General features: G+C 29.5%; 1 protein-coding gene across 1 annotated transcript in view; it reads right to left on the bottom strand.

The window, feature by feature from the left end:
- Nucleotides 1-17,227, bottom strand: part of Nup133 (nuclear pore complex protein Nup133) — a 38,922-nt gene that overhangs the window by 8,455 nt on the left and 13,240 nt on the right. The window contains exons 11-21 of the mRNA XM_014418130.3: nucleotides 14,459-14,582; nucleotides 13,184-13,334; nucleotides 12,672-12,781; nucleotides 11,156-11,262; nucleotides 10,273-10,372; nucleotides 9,282-9,401; nucleotides 8,153-8,269; nucleotides 7,903-8,071; nucleotides 6,138-6,271; nucleotides 5,815-6,039; nucleotides 2,029-2,205 (exon numbers count right to left, since the gene is read on the bottom strand). Of these exons, the coding sequence (XP_014273616.1) occupies nucleotides 2,029-2,205; nucleotides 5,815-6,039; nucleotides 6,138-6,271; nucleotides 7,903-8,071; nucleotides 8,153-8,269; nucleotides 9,282-9,401; nucleotides 10,273-10,372; nucleotides 11,156-11,262; nucleotides 12,672-12,781; nucleotides 13,184-13,334; nucleotides 14,459-14,582 (1,534 nt within the window). The remainder of the gene's footprint in view (nucleotides 1-2,028; nucleotides 2,206-5,814; nucleotides 6,040-6,137; nucleotides 6,272-7,902; nucleotides 8,072-8,152; nucleotides 8,270-9,281; nucleotides 9,402-10,272; nucleotides 10,373-11,155; nucleotides 11,263-12,671; nucleotides 12,782-13,183; nucleotides 13,335-14,458; nucleotides 14,583-17,227) is intronic.

Genomic DNA, 17,227 nt, shown 5'->3' on the forward strand with positions numbered 1-17,227 from the left:
ATATTAAATAAATATGAGAATTTTTATTTTAGTATATATAATATTATACTCTTAATCTCAGGGCAGGTTTCTAGGCAATCAGAAACAGACACTTTTACTATTAACACTTGATTAAATTAATATCTCATTTACACAAGTATTTAAATTTAGGTATCACAAAACTAACCAATTTCATAGAATCTTCTTTTGATGGTTGATGAGTCTTGATGTCTTCTATTTCACAAACTAATACTGTCTTTAAACAAGGCCTTGGTCCTCTATAAGTTTTCAACTTCACTGGCGATCTAAAACAAAGAATCCTTTTTTTCTTCGTGGGTGACTCTATGATGTCTCCTTTTTTAAGATGTCCACTCTTGAGCTGGAACAAAGATGATGAGGACCTCCTCATTCAGGAAACATCATTTCCTGCAGCGCCTAAGCAATGAATGTTTCCAAGAATCAAAACCTGTCTCGATGTTCCATGTAAACATCGATTGTCGCACAACAGTTTTGGATTTTTGCAAATGATTTACTTTCTGAATATTATTCTTTAGCACTATTTTTTGACTTCTATTTTTCCTTAAATTTACTGTAATTTCAATTATAATGGGAAGTTAAAACAGAGTTTTTAAAATCTTTGAATCTGCTCAACATGGCCGCGATCCAACGAACTTTATGCAGGACTCATGCTGCCATCTTGGCTTTGCACGATATCTTTTGTGACTGCATATTTTACTGGTGAAAATTGGTTTGCTTGCTTTTAGTTTTAATACTACAAATAAACATATTAAAATGATAAATCATATATAACCTACTAAAAATCATTTATCTATAAAAAATAACTGTTTACTCATAAAAGAGGATATTACAATATATATATTGTAATATCCTCTTTTATGAGTGAATTGTTATTTTTTTAATATTAATGATTGTTGGTAGGTTCCAACTTCCAATTTATTGTTGGATGTAAACATTGGTTAATTTGCTAATATTTTATTGGTTAATAAACATTCAAATATGTTTATTTGCAGTATTAAACTTAATAGCAGGCTAACCAGTGTTCATTGTCTAAAATGAATACACTATTCAAAACAAAGAAGATGGCGGAGCACGTCCTCCCGAAGCGTTCGTTGGGTTGTTTGTGTGTGAGAACATGGATTGAAATTTTTCAACTTTTGTTATTTCTATGCAGTAATTATGGAAAAGGAATAACCAAAGAAGAAATGGAAGAAAGTAACAATTATCAATAAACTATTTACATCGTGGATCATAGCAAGTGAAGTAGAGTGATTCTGCTGCAATCGATTATTTTTGGATCGACCAGTGAACATTGAAGATAGAGGAGAGGAAGTGGGTACTCTTGATTTCGTTGGCCTGGTGAGAGGACATCTGTCGGCTAGAAGTGGGAACGACTGGAAGCAATTGTTGAGAGTTGGACATAGCATCATAGATAAGAAGATATCAACAATCATCAATCATTAAGAGAAGATCGTGTAATTGGTTAGTTTTGTTTCTATCTGGAATTTGTTACATTTGTAAAATAGCTATTAATTAAGTTTAAGTGTTATTAGAAGTAAAGTGTCGTCTGTTTCTGATTGCCTAGAAACCCGCCTTGAGAAAAGAGTCTATTATGTTATAAAATTCTATTATCTATTTAATATTAAAGTTTTTAATTTGATCCCAAGCTATCTTTTAGTTATGAAATTAGTTAAAACTATTAAAATTCTTTTTATTTTATTTAAATCATTTTTTAATTATTATAATATATATATATATATGCGGAAGTTAGATAGCAATAAATTTCAATTAAAATATAAGGTCTTCTTAGAAAATTGAAAAATAATATAAATTTTTGGACACTTTTTTCCATATTTCAGGATTTCCAAAACTGATAGACAACCAGTTTTAACAACCTATAAAAATTAAACTCTTTCAGAACTAAGACTACTAAGAAGTACTTATGATTAGATCGATGATAGGTTGATCCAAGGCTATTTAAGAGAGTATATACACAAAAGTAATATATACAAAAATAGTTAAGTTTAATACCTCCAGAATTTCTTCATAGCTTAGTGTTTGGACCAGTTCGGGATCATAACCTTGTTGAAGAAAGACTTTATCAGGTACATAACGCTGAAGATTAATTCTTTTCGAAAAAGCTCTGATAAAAGGATCATCATCTTTTTTTACAGCTCGGCATAATAAATTTGAAAATACACAAATTATCTAAAAAAAAAATAATAAATAAATACAATATACCATTTTTTGTTTTTTATTTTGTTTAATTTCCTTATAGACCGTAAACAGGTTAGAGGCAAGATGGGTTATCCTACAGGTTATTAACCTTTTATGGCCAGATTGAGCTCAGAATTTATTTCACAGGTCTGCCACTAAATATTGAGTTGTTTCAAATGAAATGTCAGTTTTCACAGGACAGATTATTTAGAAAAACAACTTTATGAAATCAAAATATTTACCCTCAGAACTGAAAAATTCAGGATTTTGTAAAGAAATGAAGTCAGAAAATACGTTTTTGACCTGAGAATCATTTCCAAAAATTTTAAATTTAAGGAAGTTATCCAAATTTCTGAACAGATCGAAATTTGTTGGAGATAAGACTGTCAGTTTTGCTGGGTGTGGAAGGACTTCGGAACAAAGCTCCTTAAGTTTCTTCACTTTCTGTGAAACATGAGGTCTGGCGTTGTTGTGTAAGAGTATACCTATACCTCCCTTCTGATTAACCAATGCAGGTTGTTTTTTTGATAAGTTTTTGATGTATTGTATCAATCTTACTGTAGTACAATGTGGATGTGATGGTATCAACTCTGAGTAAAAAGGAGAAATGAATTAATTATTCCTGCCAACCACCACACAGAAATCAATAATTTTTTTTGGATGCAAATTTGGTTTTGCTATGTATCCCAGTTTTCAAGAAAATTGGAAAAATGTGAAAAATCGATTCTATTAAGTTCCAGTCAGTTGATTTTATCGAAAATTACCCACCTTAACTATGTAATTTCAGTTTAAAACGACTTTTCGTTTTTGAGGTAGACTGTTCACACACAGAGACCATTTTGTGAGACTTGGTTGGTTATTTGGACTCGGGGGACTTCAAAACCTGTACTTTCGTTGAAAATTCGAATTCCAAATTTTGCACTATTGCACTACTTTACTATATATTCCATATATAGATAGATGAAAGTAAACTGAGGCTAGGGGTCTATTTACACATGACACATACCCATGTTATGTAAATTGCATGTTCACGCAGGAAAGGTATGAAAGCAAAGGAAATTCATGCTGACTTTCAGAACACACTGGGGGACTCAGCTCTTTCTTATTCAACTGTTGCCAAGTGGACCAGTGAGTTTAAATTTGGTCGGGAGAGCTTAAATGATGATCCACGTAGTGGACGGCCAAAAAGTGCTATGACCCCCGAATTTATAGCAAAAGTGCATAAAAAGGTCATGGAGGATCGTTGACTGAAAGTGTGTGAGATTGCTGAAGCTGTAGGGATGTCATCTGAACGGGTTTATCACATTTTAACCAAAGAATTGGGAATGAAAAAATTATCCGCAAGATTTGTGCCGTGGCTCTTAACATTGGACCATAAACCCACCAGATTGGAAATGTCCGAACAAAATCTGGCCCGTTTTCAGTGCAACCAACAAGATTTTTTGTACCAGTTTGTGACTACAGATAAAACTCCAGATACAAAACAGTAGTCAAAGCAGTGGGAACATGCTGAGTCACCACAACCAAAGAAAGCAAAGGCAGTACGTTCGGGCGGAAAAATCATGGCCTCAGTTTTCTGGGATGCATAAGGCATTCTGCTGATAGATTATCTTTCTACTAGCCAAACAATTATGGGGAAATACCACGCAAACCTCCTAGACCAACTACAGGAAAAGATACGCGAAAAAATGCCTGGTTTGGCAAGGAAAAAAGTCATCTTTCATTAGAACAACACCTGCCCGCACACCAGTGCTGTTGCCCTGGCAAAACTTCATGAACTGAGGTACGAATTGTTGAACATTCATCTTATTCATCTGATTTGGCACCATCAGACTTAGATCTCTTCCTAAAGCTAAAAATTTTCCTAGGTGGATGAAGATTTCCTACAACGGAAGAACTGACAACCAAATTGGAGAGGTATTTTGCAGGCCTGGAGGAATCTCATTTTTGAGATGGAATCAAGGGATTGGAACATCGCTTGGATTAAATGCATTAGTCTACAGGGAGACAATGTTGAAAAATAAAAGCAGTTCCACCGAGGTAAGACACTTCTTTCTAGTACATTCCGAAAACTTTTCAAACCACCCTCATACATGGATAGTTCGTTTAAAAATCAAGTCTTATGCAAAACAGGAGAAAAAGTATAAACAGATAGTGAGTAACAACTAGAAATTATAATTTTACAAGATATTAATTAATGTTTCACTATTAGGTATCTTATTTTTTACAAAGATCTTCTGAATTTTTTTTAGAAAAATGTTCAAAAAATTCTCCATTATTCTAGCAAACTCGACTACCACATAGTACAACATTCTGGGGTAAGCCTTGACTTGCCTGACAATATTACACCAGTCCCCTCTCGACAGCACCCTCATTCTCCAATTGTCGTACCAAGCGCTGCCAAGTCCTTGATCCAACGTCTACAGGTCGTCCTCTTCTTCTGGCACCATAGAATGTCCCATGCAGATTTTTTTTTGGCATTATGTTATCCTTTATTCTAGTTACATGGTTCAGTCATTCAATTCTTCTGGCTTGTATGGAATGAACTATGTCACAGGATCGATAAATCTCATATAATTTGCGGTTCTTTAGGATTTTCTATTTACCCCCACAGCCATTCCTTGAACATCATCCATGGGATTTGATCCCATTCTCTCCATTATCATCTATAGTAACTGATTAATCTTTACGATGGTGGTAAAGTTGGCATGTTTGTAAAGTAAAACATCTAAAAAATAGCTAATTTTGAGTGTTTATAAATTAGATTCAGTGAAATACTGACACTACATTTGGCAATTAAAGAGTCAACTTATTTAAATAAAATTGTCATTTAATTACATCCGAAGCTATTGCTTTGAAGCAGAGTGTCCAATCATGAATTTATTTACCAAGCCTTTTAATAGTACCTCATCTACTCTGTCTACAACCTGCTTTCATGTTATCCTACGCACTGGTTTCCTAGTTCAATAATGTGACAGACATTCATATGATTATATCAAACTTGGGAACAGTTCTCTAGTTTTTATCCAAACATGATCCACCAAATATCTGTTTGAGCAGGGGTAGTTTAAGGACATGACATGTCTAAAAAACAAAAGTGAGTTACAGGGATTTTAGGCTTAAATTTTTGTTTCTTGTGACTAGGAGTTATTATGTAAATGCTTCTCAAAGTAGTCATTTACAGCAACAATTTTTCAATTCCACAAAAGGAAGCTTGTGTGGAGGACATCTTATTAACAGAAGGGAGAGATAAAGAGAAATCCAACTTTAATTATTATATGAGAGTAGATCAGCTTATTTATGGATTAAGCAGAAGATTGTTTTTCTCCATGCTTCTTCTCTCCAAATTTCAAAAATATAAGATGACAAACTGACATCCAGTGTAACTCATCTGCATAAATGTTGTGAAATCCTAGAGCATTATATTATATGTTTAAGCTATAGAAAAACACCATAAAATTTTATTTGAAATTTATCTTAGAGAACTGTATTAAAACAACAAATAACATTCTTAAATTTGAAATTGTGTACTTCTTTTACTCCAACCGATCAACTTTCTGGCATTTACATTTTTTACATAAAGACTAAATATACACATACCTCTTGATCATGAAAGCGAATTTCCTCATTATTTATTAAACTTAGTAATGTTTCATTAGCCGCCACTAAATCCTTCCGTTTCAAAAAATAAACCCATTTAAGAGGAGGTTTGTCAGAAATAAAATCTTTTAATAGCAATTCATTTTCTTCAGATAACTTTAAGTCCAGTAAATGCTTATATTTTCCAGCAGTATACAGGTATTCAAATAGACAATCGCAAAATCCCTAAAGATTAAAAATATATATACATATAAATAGATAAATTTATGACCAGATGGAATAAGTAATATAAATTAAAAAGTTAATAAATAAATGTTACTCACTTCACTACCAAATTCTTTAATATAGTCATAAATATCAGCTTCTAGCTTTAGATCATATATTAAGGGTGCTAAATAATCAAAATTTTTGTACTTGTAGGCTAACCTTAAGGCTTCAAAGAGCATATTCTTATCCACTAAAAATAAAAAAAAATAAAATAACTAAGAGCCAATTTGAAAATTATAATGAGAAAAAAAAATATCAAATAAAAAAGTAATACAGTTTAAGAATAATATAACAGGATAAGGAAATTGGTTTTAGTTTCTAAAAGTAAAATGAACAAATAAATAAAAATTAAATAATAATAATTAACTGAAAAGAGCAAATCATGTTTATATACTTATTTACAAATTTTATTAAATGTATATTAGAAACATTTAATAATATTTTGTACTAAGTTAAAAAAAAAAAAATACAATGGGAACAAAAAATAAAATTATTTATGTATCTATCTATTTACAATTTTTTATTGAGAAAAAAAAAATATTTATTTACTTTTCTCTAGAAACTGGATGAACAGGAAATGATTGAAGATAAGGGATTTGAAGGTCATGAGGGCAATGGAGAAATGGATATAAGAACAAAATTTCAAAGGGAAGAGAATCGGACTAAGAAAGATCTATCAAAAGCTGTTTCCAACATAAGCAAATACGTTTAACGACTTTACGCTTTTATAAGGAAGAATAATTATTTTCCAATAAAGAAAAACTCAAACATTTTATATTCTATCTCTGGTTACAAGTTCTATTCTTGGAATGTTCATATGAGTGTATACTCTGAATATTGTTTATAACGAATGATCTCCACGGGGCCAGGCATATTTGGTGATTATGGTCCATCATTGTTACAACCAATCATACAATAAACATTGTGTAAATCTATGAAAAACTGTTTTCCTACTAAGCAATACAGCATTCTATCTCACCTAAGGACGCTGTTGATAGAGATAATAGAGTATCTTCACACCATAGTTATGTAAATGTGAAATAGGAGATTGATAAAATCTATTATATACACTATCCCAAATTTTTTTAAAAAATTTAGTTTATAAAATAAACCTATTTCATTAGGGTTAAAGACTTCATTGTTACACACTCAAAACATATACCAAAACTTGGATAACCAGTTGTCAGATATAGGGTGTTTTTTTAAGCCCGATAGAACTTGAAATTGTAAAAAATAACACAAAAAATTAAATTGTAATCAAAATTTTTTTTTTATTCGAAAGATCAATACGTGACATTAACATTTGAAAATGATTTCGGGCATATGGGCACCGCGGCTGTTCTTGACGAAGCGCATTCTGTAAAATTGTGTTCAGCGATGAGGTGCATTTTTGGCTTAACGGGTTTGTTAATAAGCAAAATTGCCGCATATGGTAGTGCGATTTGACACCTCTCGATTATTTCCTGTGGGCTACGTGAAGTCACTGGTTTATGCTGATAAACCAGCAACAATTGACGCCTTGGAGGCCAGCATTGTTCGTGTTATTCGTGACATACGGCCAGCAGTGCTCGAAAAAGTGGCCCAAAATTGGACGTCCAGAATGCGCTTCGTCAAGAACAGCCGCGGTGCCCATATGCCCGAAATCATTTTCAAATGTTAATGTCACGTATTGATCTTTCGAATAAAAAAAAAATTTTGATTACAATTTAATTTTTTGTGTTATTTTTTACAATTTCAAGTTCTATCGGGCTTAAAAAAACACCCTTTAGATGCATATATGTTTAATTTTTAAACTAGCAATAAACTAAATATAATACTTACTGAAAAATTGTATAAAACTAGATGACAACTTATCAAATTCTACTTTAGTTATATATGGCATTCGTAGAAAAAGTAAATTATTGCAAAGTTGGAAAAATTGCCTGAGAATACTTCTTAATTTCAATGTTTGAGAACCCCATGACTTGATAACATTTAGGTTTAAATTTGCCTAAAAAGTAATAATAATTTTGTTGATCAATATAACAATAAACTACCATGATTAAAATAATTCAATTTTAATTTAACATACTAAGGCAACAATATCATAAAATAATCCTGGTGATTCTGCAGACAGCCAAGGTAGATAAGCAGTATCAATGTAGTAACCCTTTTTACACTTTCTTCTTATGAGTGAACCTAAAATAGCCTGAAAAAAAGAGCAAATTTAATCAAATTAAATTAATGTGAAATTACTGTTATACCATTATAATTTCATCCTTGTAAACATCACAAAAAAGGATGTGAGACAAAGGAATATTGATATGATTGAAAACATGGAATTAAATTAATATTGTTTGACTACCTCCCATTTATTCCATTGATTCATCTTAAAACCACATTATTTTTGTCAAAAAATTTTATTCAAATTTTCCAACAGATAATTCAAATAAAATCAACACATTATTAATTATATATAACAATACAACATATTCATTAATTATATATCTATAGTCTTATCAATGAATGTTCAAAAGAGGGAGTGTAAAAGGAAATGAGGTTACACCAAGAGTTGACTGCAGCACTTTGTCCGAACTATTTAAGAGGTAAAAATATTAAAAGTTGTGTGTTATTGAAGCAGAGACAAAGAGAGTGGAGGAAGGAGAAAGTCATGTTTTTTTGGTTCTTCTTTTACATCGCCGAAACGGCTGTTCGTAGCATAAAAAGTTTTATGCCAAAAAATATAAAGTAAAATAATGTTAGTTGGTATAAATAAATGTACAACAGTGGGATATAATTTCGATCCATTTAATTGGTATCAGAAAGATGTATGCTAGTTTTACAGGGCTTCTTGACTTTTTCATAAGCTACATCATTAAAAAACACACAATTTTCAGTTGATAACTCCAAAAGGTGCTAACTGGCCAAATTTTGTTTATTTTAAGAATTATTGAACATTAAACTGTGCCTTGAATGAGTGCCTAAAATTATAAATTCAGTCTAAATTTTATACCTAAAATTTCGAATCTAACTAATATATCTTCTGAAATCAAAAAATAGTATAAGATTAATAATTAATATGAAAGCATGTTCTAATAATAAATTAATTTGAAAAATATCCTGAAATATACCGTAAAAGAAGTTTATGGTGTATAAAAATGTACCAAATGTCAACCAAGATAGAATAAATCAGAAAAAACATAAATAAATAAAATACTAACGTTTATGACAGCATTTGTCTCCTTTAATAGCCTCAAATATCCAAATGTTGTTGTATAATCACCAACATTTTCCAAACATATATTAATTAAGCGCCTCAATGCTTCATCAGATACACTCGCCTAAAAATATAAATCTCAATTTTAATAAGAACCAAGTTGTACATCATCTGAAATCCCACTATCAAAAATGAATGAAGAATAAATTTGATACTTTAAAATGAGTTGGAGGTAACTTTGCCAATAAAACAAGTTAATAACAACTTATTAGCATTTTTCAAAGATTTGCTCTGAACATTATTGGTAACTTTAGATAATAACATTGGATTTCACTCATAACAATTGGTTGAAAATGGTAATAATATTTTGCTATTAATAAGTGTAAAAAGTTAACATCAAAATGCAATAACAAAAATGTTATTAACATATTGCTAATAAAATGTTATTAGTAACGTGTAAACCTACCTTTATTCAATAATTAATTATTATGATTTGAAAAATAATTGGATCAAGCAGGGATAACTGCTAGAGTATATGAAGAGCCCCAGTTCGAAATGCATTTAGTCCATTTTCTAACTTTTTTAATTTTGCACCAACATAGTGGATTATTTTTGGCAACAAATCTAAATTTTATATTTACCTCCAAAAGTTATCAAATAAATAGCACAAAAGTTCAAATCAACGCTTGTATTATAACAAAATACTACCTTTACATACAACACAAAACAATAGTTCAATTACAAGATTTAAACTACAACAGACCACAAAATTAGACTAAACAATATGCTTCATCACCTCAGAACACCGAATAACAACAACAACAAGCACAGCACTGTATTCTTTCACTTCACTATTGATACTTAACAGTTTAGCTAAAAAAAAAACTCTTCGAAGCTCACCGATGCACTAAGGTTCATTATAACTAATTTCAAAATAAATACTTAAATTTGCAATTAAATCAAATCTACAAGAAAATAAGACATAGAAAACTTACATATCGATAAAAATAATCCAACAAGCCTATTTCTCTAGTATATTCAAAATTCAGCTCTCGGGAAACATCTGCCACTGCATCTTGAACAGTTTTTCCAAACCTGTTAATTTGTTTTAAAAGGGATAAGCAAAACGTTAAAATCATAAGGAAATGCTAGTCTTTCCATAATACAAATTTATTATGGTTTTAATTATGTTGCTCCTTCCACTTCAACCTTCATTTTAATTTATTTAATCATTTTTGTCTAATTCTGTTATATATCTTTGGTTTGCATACATTTTATAAATAATTGTCTTATTAAAGACATTTATAACATTATAGACATGTTTTTAATAATAATTTGTTTTAAAATATTTTTTTATAAAATATTAAATTGTTAATTGGAAATATCTAAACAAAAAAAGACCATATAAAAAACATAAATGACCTCTGTGATAAAATAAAACAGGGAAAAGCAGAATTTTGAATAAATTTATAAAAGATATTTATTCAAATTTACAACTGTACAAAAAAATACAGTAGGAAATTTTGATGAATATTACAGAACACTTGATAATCATGGGAAGGAATCACCCAACGGTGGTAAAATTTATGAAAGTAAATCCAAGAGTTGTACAATTAGAAATAGATTTTATATGATGACTGGGGTGAAAATAAAAATGTTTGAAAATGGCCAATATAAAGGCCAAAACATTACAAAAATGTAAAAAAAAAAAAAATATGTATATACAATAAAACTTAAAAATGTGAGGACTTAAAGTAGTTCAATTATTTTTCCATAAAATTATTAATAAATTAATATTATAAATAAAAATTAACTGTAAACTGATCAATAAGGGACACAATAAAAAAAATCAAATAAATAAAACTAAAATGATCTTACTGTTTCTGAAGTTTGCGTAACATAAATGCTGTGGCAATCTTTTCATTATGTTCATACAATACATGAACAGTCTTGACTGTGCCGTTTAATTTTGTGACTTTTCCAAGCTTAAAAACATGGAAAAAGAAATATACAGTTAGTCAAATTATAAAAAAAGAAACAGATTAAAATACTGTAGTAAGTTACCTTGTTATATGGTTGGGTAATAGATATTATAGTTTTAAAAATTAATTTAATATTGCTTGTAAATAAATAACTAAATAATAACATAGAAAAAAGAAGATTAGAAGGGATGTAACAATCTTTAAGGAGGAATGTAAACAAGCATTCATAAGGAATACCACACTTTTTCAGTCACTTGGCTTTACAAAAAGCCTTTTTTACCACCATTTTAGACATGTTAATCCACCTACACAAAATTGATGAAAGTTTACTTCTTGTTCATAATGAAATTTTTCATTCAACTTTCCTTATTTATAGGCGAATTTAGCCAGAAACAATTTTAACAATATGTGTGGTAAAGTTACCGCTGATAATAAATATCAACTTTACACAGCTATTTATATGGCTACATACATATTAGCAGCACACAAGTGTAGGGCTGGATAAGAGGCAGAAAAAAAAAATTCTTAAGGACAAACAATTACTTTGAAGTTGAAAATTTTGGAATACTTGGAGAGTTCAGACAAAAAGAAACTTTTACTAGCTCCTTCAAGTACTATAATGATACATTTTGCTAAAAACAGAACACCTGAAGAAATGAAATGATCATCCTTGGATTTTTAAGTGTATTACTGGATACCTCTCATTTAATCATACATATACACAACATTTCAATATTATTTGCATTTGAAAAAGAAATAATAATAATAATTGAATATAATCTTACATATATTTATAAATAAAATCAACTACATATAATGAATCTATCATTATGATACCTCATTCAAGAGTTACAGACATTGATCAAAACCAGAAAAGACCTGGCAAACATCATTTACTCTTAAATTAATAAGATATGGTTTACTATTAATTTTGGAATTTGTAAAGTTGTATTCCTCTCTATGCCAGATGTATAACAAATTTTGGACCTAATGAAAATTAAAAGCTTGCAAAAAAAGAAAGGGAGTAGCACTGGATTAACATAGCATAGAGGAACATTAAATGCACATATTAGATGAAGAAATACTCAACATATAAATATTTTTCTTATGTATGGTATAACTTAAGAAAAAGGAATCCATGAAGTGTGAATAGTACCCAAATTTAAGCAGATTTAATAGTAGATATAAACTAATTTGTTGGATCCAGGATGTGGAGGATAAACTTCGGGCTCAAGGTGTTGGAGAATGGAGAAGTGTAGCCAAGAACAGGGTCGAGTGGAAGAGGACTATAGCTCCATTGGATGATAAATTAATTGTCTCAGATTATAAAGATTAAGGTACTTAAAAATTATATTTCTATGAGAATAATTAAAATTTAGAATTCATGAAACAAAGAACATTTAAATACTTACATCAATAACCACTGCAAGTCTTCTTGCAAATCTCAGAAATAAATCATGTGCCTTTAATTTTTCAGCAAGCTGTGTATCCAAATGTGATGTTGACAGGCCTCCCATTGGGTCTAATTATAATGATATCATAACTGATGTGTTAAAATAATTAATAAATATTTTAAATGAATTATAAAAATATAGGTCATAACAAATCACCACTAATACATATTGAGAAATATGAAACATTATTGATAATATTTTTTGGTTGAAATTCAACTAGTTTAGATAAAATTAAAAAAAAATACTTATAAAGAAGTTTTTACAATAAACACAATGAAAAAAATAATATTAAAATCAATGATGCAATACTTATTCAAAGTAGATAGATAATAATTTAAGTAGCTTTAATCATTCAAGTAATAACTTCAACACAATTTATATTAGAGATTGGGAAAAAATCAACACTTCTGTGCATTCTGAAAAACTTTGTTTATTCTCACAAGTTTTATCTTGGAAAAAAATTTACTTACCTTTAGCTATATTTCCCCACCGATTTTCTTTAGGTGACAAATCATTTATTATATCAAGACTAACTTTGACAAGTGTTGTCGATAAAACAGAGTCAATACGAGTTTCTTTGGATGAAGGAAATTCTTCATTTATAACGTTGAGGCATTGTTTCTGTAATGAAAATAAGTACCATTATGACTAGTATATCATTGAATAAAAACATTTGACTAGTGGACATTTTTCATTCCAGTTCTAAGTTGCCTACAATCTTTATTTTGTACATATTCTCCTTTCATACTTCACATTAAACAATAGGGTCTGAGCAAAGGGAACAGAATGGTTCAGATAGAAAAGGAAAACATTAGTATTACAAGAGGACTGTAATTGCTTTATTTTCTTGAAACAGGCAAAAAACTTTAAAGAGTCATCATCAATTGGAATGATACTTTTAATTTCAAAATAAATATAATGAACTCTTGATTAATTACATAATAAAAATTATTTGGATGAAATTGCATTGAACAAATGTTATAAAAATTTCCAAAGCAAAATTTGTTTCCAATCTTTCTGCGATGGTTTATAAAAAAAAAACTTTCTACAAGAGTGATAATAAGAGCACATTGTTTGGGATTTTTGTTTTTCTTTTGTAACTATCTAGATTTCAAAGTTCTATCTTATAAAATATTCAAATGAATATCAAGAAGACAAATAATGGCAAAATTTTTTAAATAAGGAAGGATATATTTAGGACATTAGAAGAACGTTTATTTTAGAAATAGTTATTAAGATTTACTAGGGTAATATTTATTCGCAATTTATATTGCTATTTATTGGTAATTTATATAGATCATTATAAACAAATGTATAAAATTTATAAATACATTTATATCTCCCCTAAAATAGCGAATTAAAATTAAATTAGTTTATTGGAACAGTTAATACCCTCACCCCCTATTCTCTTTGACAAATTCCCCTTTACATTTTTACTCACAGCCTTTTCAAGTACCTTGTTAAACAGAAAACATAATGGGGTTTTACAAAATAGGTAATAGGAATGAAAAGGTAATTAAATATTTTAATCATCACTGCCTAAAACAGTTTGGGCCAAGGAGAGGAGTCAAGAAACCATGTCAAATAATGCAGCCATACAACATTATCACAAAACAAGATTAATTTTTTTTTTTAAAGTTAGTGGATAATATATAATGTGTATTATATATAATATATAAATAAATATAGTAGTAATAACGTTGTGTAATGATCGATTGTACTACATAAAATATATTAAAACTTACATAATTTTTTCGCACATAATAAACAAATGCTATTTTCAGAAAATTTATGTCATTCATTGTAGTTGATGTTACGGGCTCTCTTTCTGAAACTGTTGATGGTATAGTGGTAGTTTCAACGACAGACCTAAAGTAAGAACACAAAACAAAGTAATATATATTTAAAAAAATAATAATATTATTGAATGATCTAATTCCACAACATATTTCATACAAAATTAACATATCATTTTAATTCGATAAATAACAAAGAAAATTAGAGTATTAGACATACAAAAACCAATAAGTTGCACAAAGGTAATCATCATATTAAATAGTACAGGTAATTTTCAATACTCATTTAAAAAATTTTAAATATTCTTAGGTTGGCTCTAGCATAGAACCACTATCAGGCAAGACTTGAACACAAATCTACTTATAAAATTTTATTTATTTGACACTTTTTTTTTAACAAAACCAAACTCATAATTGGATTTTACACCACAAAAAACATTTCATCCCTAATTTTTATGAAAATCAAAAATTATTATGCTTGATAAAAGTTTCAAAAAGCCTCTACAATATAGATTTCCACAGAAAATTATTTTTTATGAAAACAAAAACAGCTCAGGTTTAGATTCTGCCACCAAAAAAAACAAAAAAAAAAAACATAACTTTTACCTGAAAATTCAGATCTTTGATGAGGTTTTTCTCAAAAAATAGTTTTAGAATTTTCACCTACTTCACACCTACAGTGCAAAGTCCGAGACTTTGCACAAATTTGCTACATAAAGTAAGGTGTTTTAACAAAACTCGGATTTTCCCAGAACAAATAAAAACACATTTTTGGAACAAACAGGTTTTTCAGAATGAAATTTTGGTCTGAAAATAATTATATGGGCAAATATCTGGTGCAGTGCGGGAATCCACAAGTTTCACTTACCATCCTGGAAGATGAAAATTTTGAACAAACATTTTTACAATTTTGTTGCTATAAAAATTTGTATTTTTTCTTGAGATGTGAAAAACAAATATCAACTTTTGTCCTTCCTAGACTAAAACAGTTTAACAAAGTCGTATAGAAATTAATGTTATAGAATAGGATCGGGAGAGACAAGGTGCTCTTGATTGTTTCCAATTTCTAGTCAATTTCTAAGCTCACGACATAGCCAACTGGGTAAAAAACTCAGTGTTATGAAGGCATACACAGATGTCAAAAGTTTAGGAAACACTGCTATAGCATGTTTCAAAATATGTCCCTTAAAAAATGAAATCATTGTCATGGACGAATAAAAATAAAAAACAGAAATTTTACTAAATTTTTGAACTTGATTTCGGTTTTTGTTTAAAAAAAAAAAGGAATTAAATTTTTCTCCCAAAAAATTGCTATTCTCAAGGCTTTTTAATATTTTTAGCAAGCTTAATAATTGAATATTTTGATGGATTATTATTTTTTTTTTTAATTTTATCATTTAGCAATAATGTCATTTCGATACCAAACTCATTTTTCTATGTTAATCAGAACCAGACATATAAAATAAAATGTGTTTGCACATCCCAATTTTCCTGGGACTTGAGGGCTGTGTTGGCTCTTAATATTTACTAGTGTCCAATATTTCGAGACCAGCTGAAAAAGTTTCATCAAAATCTAGGAAACATATGTGATATCCTCTCCTGTTAAGTACAGTGCATTTTAAGAATCAGAATTAAGAAAATTATAGCATTTTCTGAATTTTTAACAAATTTAATCTAAAGAAAAAGTTTTTCTAATTACAGTCATGTGTTAATCTAAAAAATGTTTTGAACGATTCCACATTATTTCTTGAATTGTCAGACAAATGGTTTAGCCGAAAAGAGCTACAATGTTTTTTAAAACACCAAAAATTAGTATGGTGTTAATCATCTAATCAATAAAATAGAAAATAATTTCTATAATTCAAGCCCTCGGACATATAAGGTGTAATTAAAAAGTTTCAAGACTGGTCTAAGAACCAAAAACTTATGTGACTACAAAAAAACTTTTTTCCCCTGAGTTAAACACCAAAGGAGTGATCCAAAAAGATTGAGTTCCTGCCAGACAGTCTTGCACAGGTCAATTTTACATTGGAGTATGTTGGATCAAAGATGATTAGCTTCTTAATCATGATATTTCCCTCTAACTATTTGCTCGCCCCTGCCGAAGTTTAGTCATAATCAATATGGTAAAACTACTACAGTCAGCCTATAATCCTGAGATAGCTCCCAACGACCTCTTTTTTTCCCCTGCATTAAGAGAGACCAGAGAGGGAAGCGATTTGACACAATTTCAGTGGTCCAGGCACCTTCGATGAGATGCCTGCGTGTGAAGAGTTTCAAGGAGCCTATGAACAATGGAAAAAATGCTAGTAGTGGTGTTTGTCTTTGATACCCAAGTGTCATATATTCAAGACTTTCAGTTTGATGTACAAAAATATTTATTTATTAAATTTTTGGTTCTGAGACCAGTTATAAAACTTTGTGAACACACCTAGTAGTATACCCAGTCAGAAGATTTTTGTCAGATAATTGAAGGTTTCTGGCTGTATAAAGATTTTAAAAATATCTACAAAATAAAATAGAAGTTGATATAATTAATCATATTAAATTTTTAAAACTGCAAAACTCTCAGTACTGAGGTATATATTTCAGCCATAGTTTGTTTTGGTAAAACTTGGCATGATGAAGCTCTCTATGAAATCTTAGCTTGAAATTTGTTAAAGCCCAAAAGTACATTTTTCTTTCGTTAGTTTAATTTTATTACTTCCAATTGGTTTT

The sequence above is a fragment of the Halyomorpha halys genome, unplaced genomic scaffold, assembly GCF_000696795.3.
Source record: "Halyomorpha halys isolate HHAL.00 unplaced genomic scaffold, Hhal_1.1 Scaffold179.1, whole genome shotgun sequence".
NCBI lineage: Eukaryota > Metazoa > Arthropoda > Insecta > Hemiptera > Pentatomidae > Halyomorpha > Halyomorpha halys.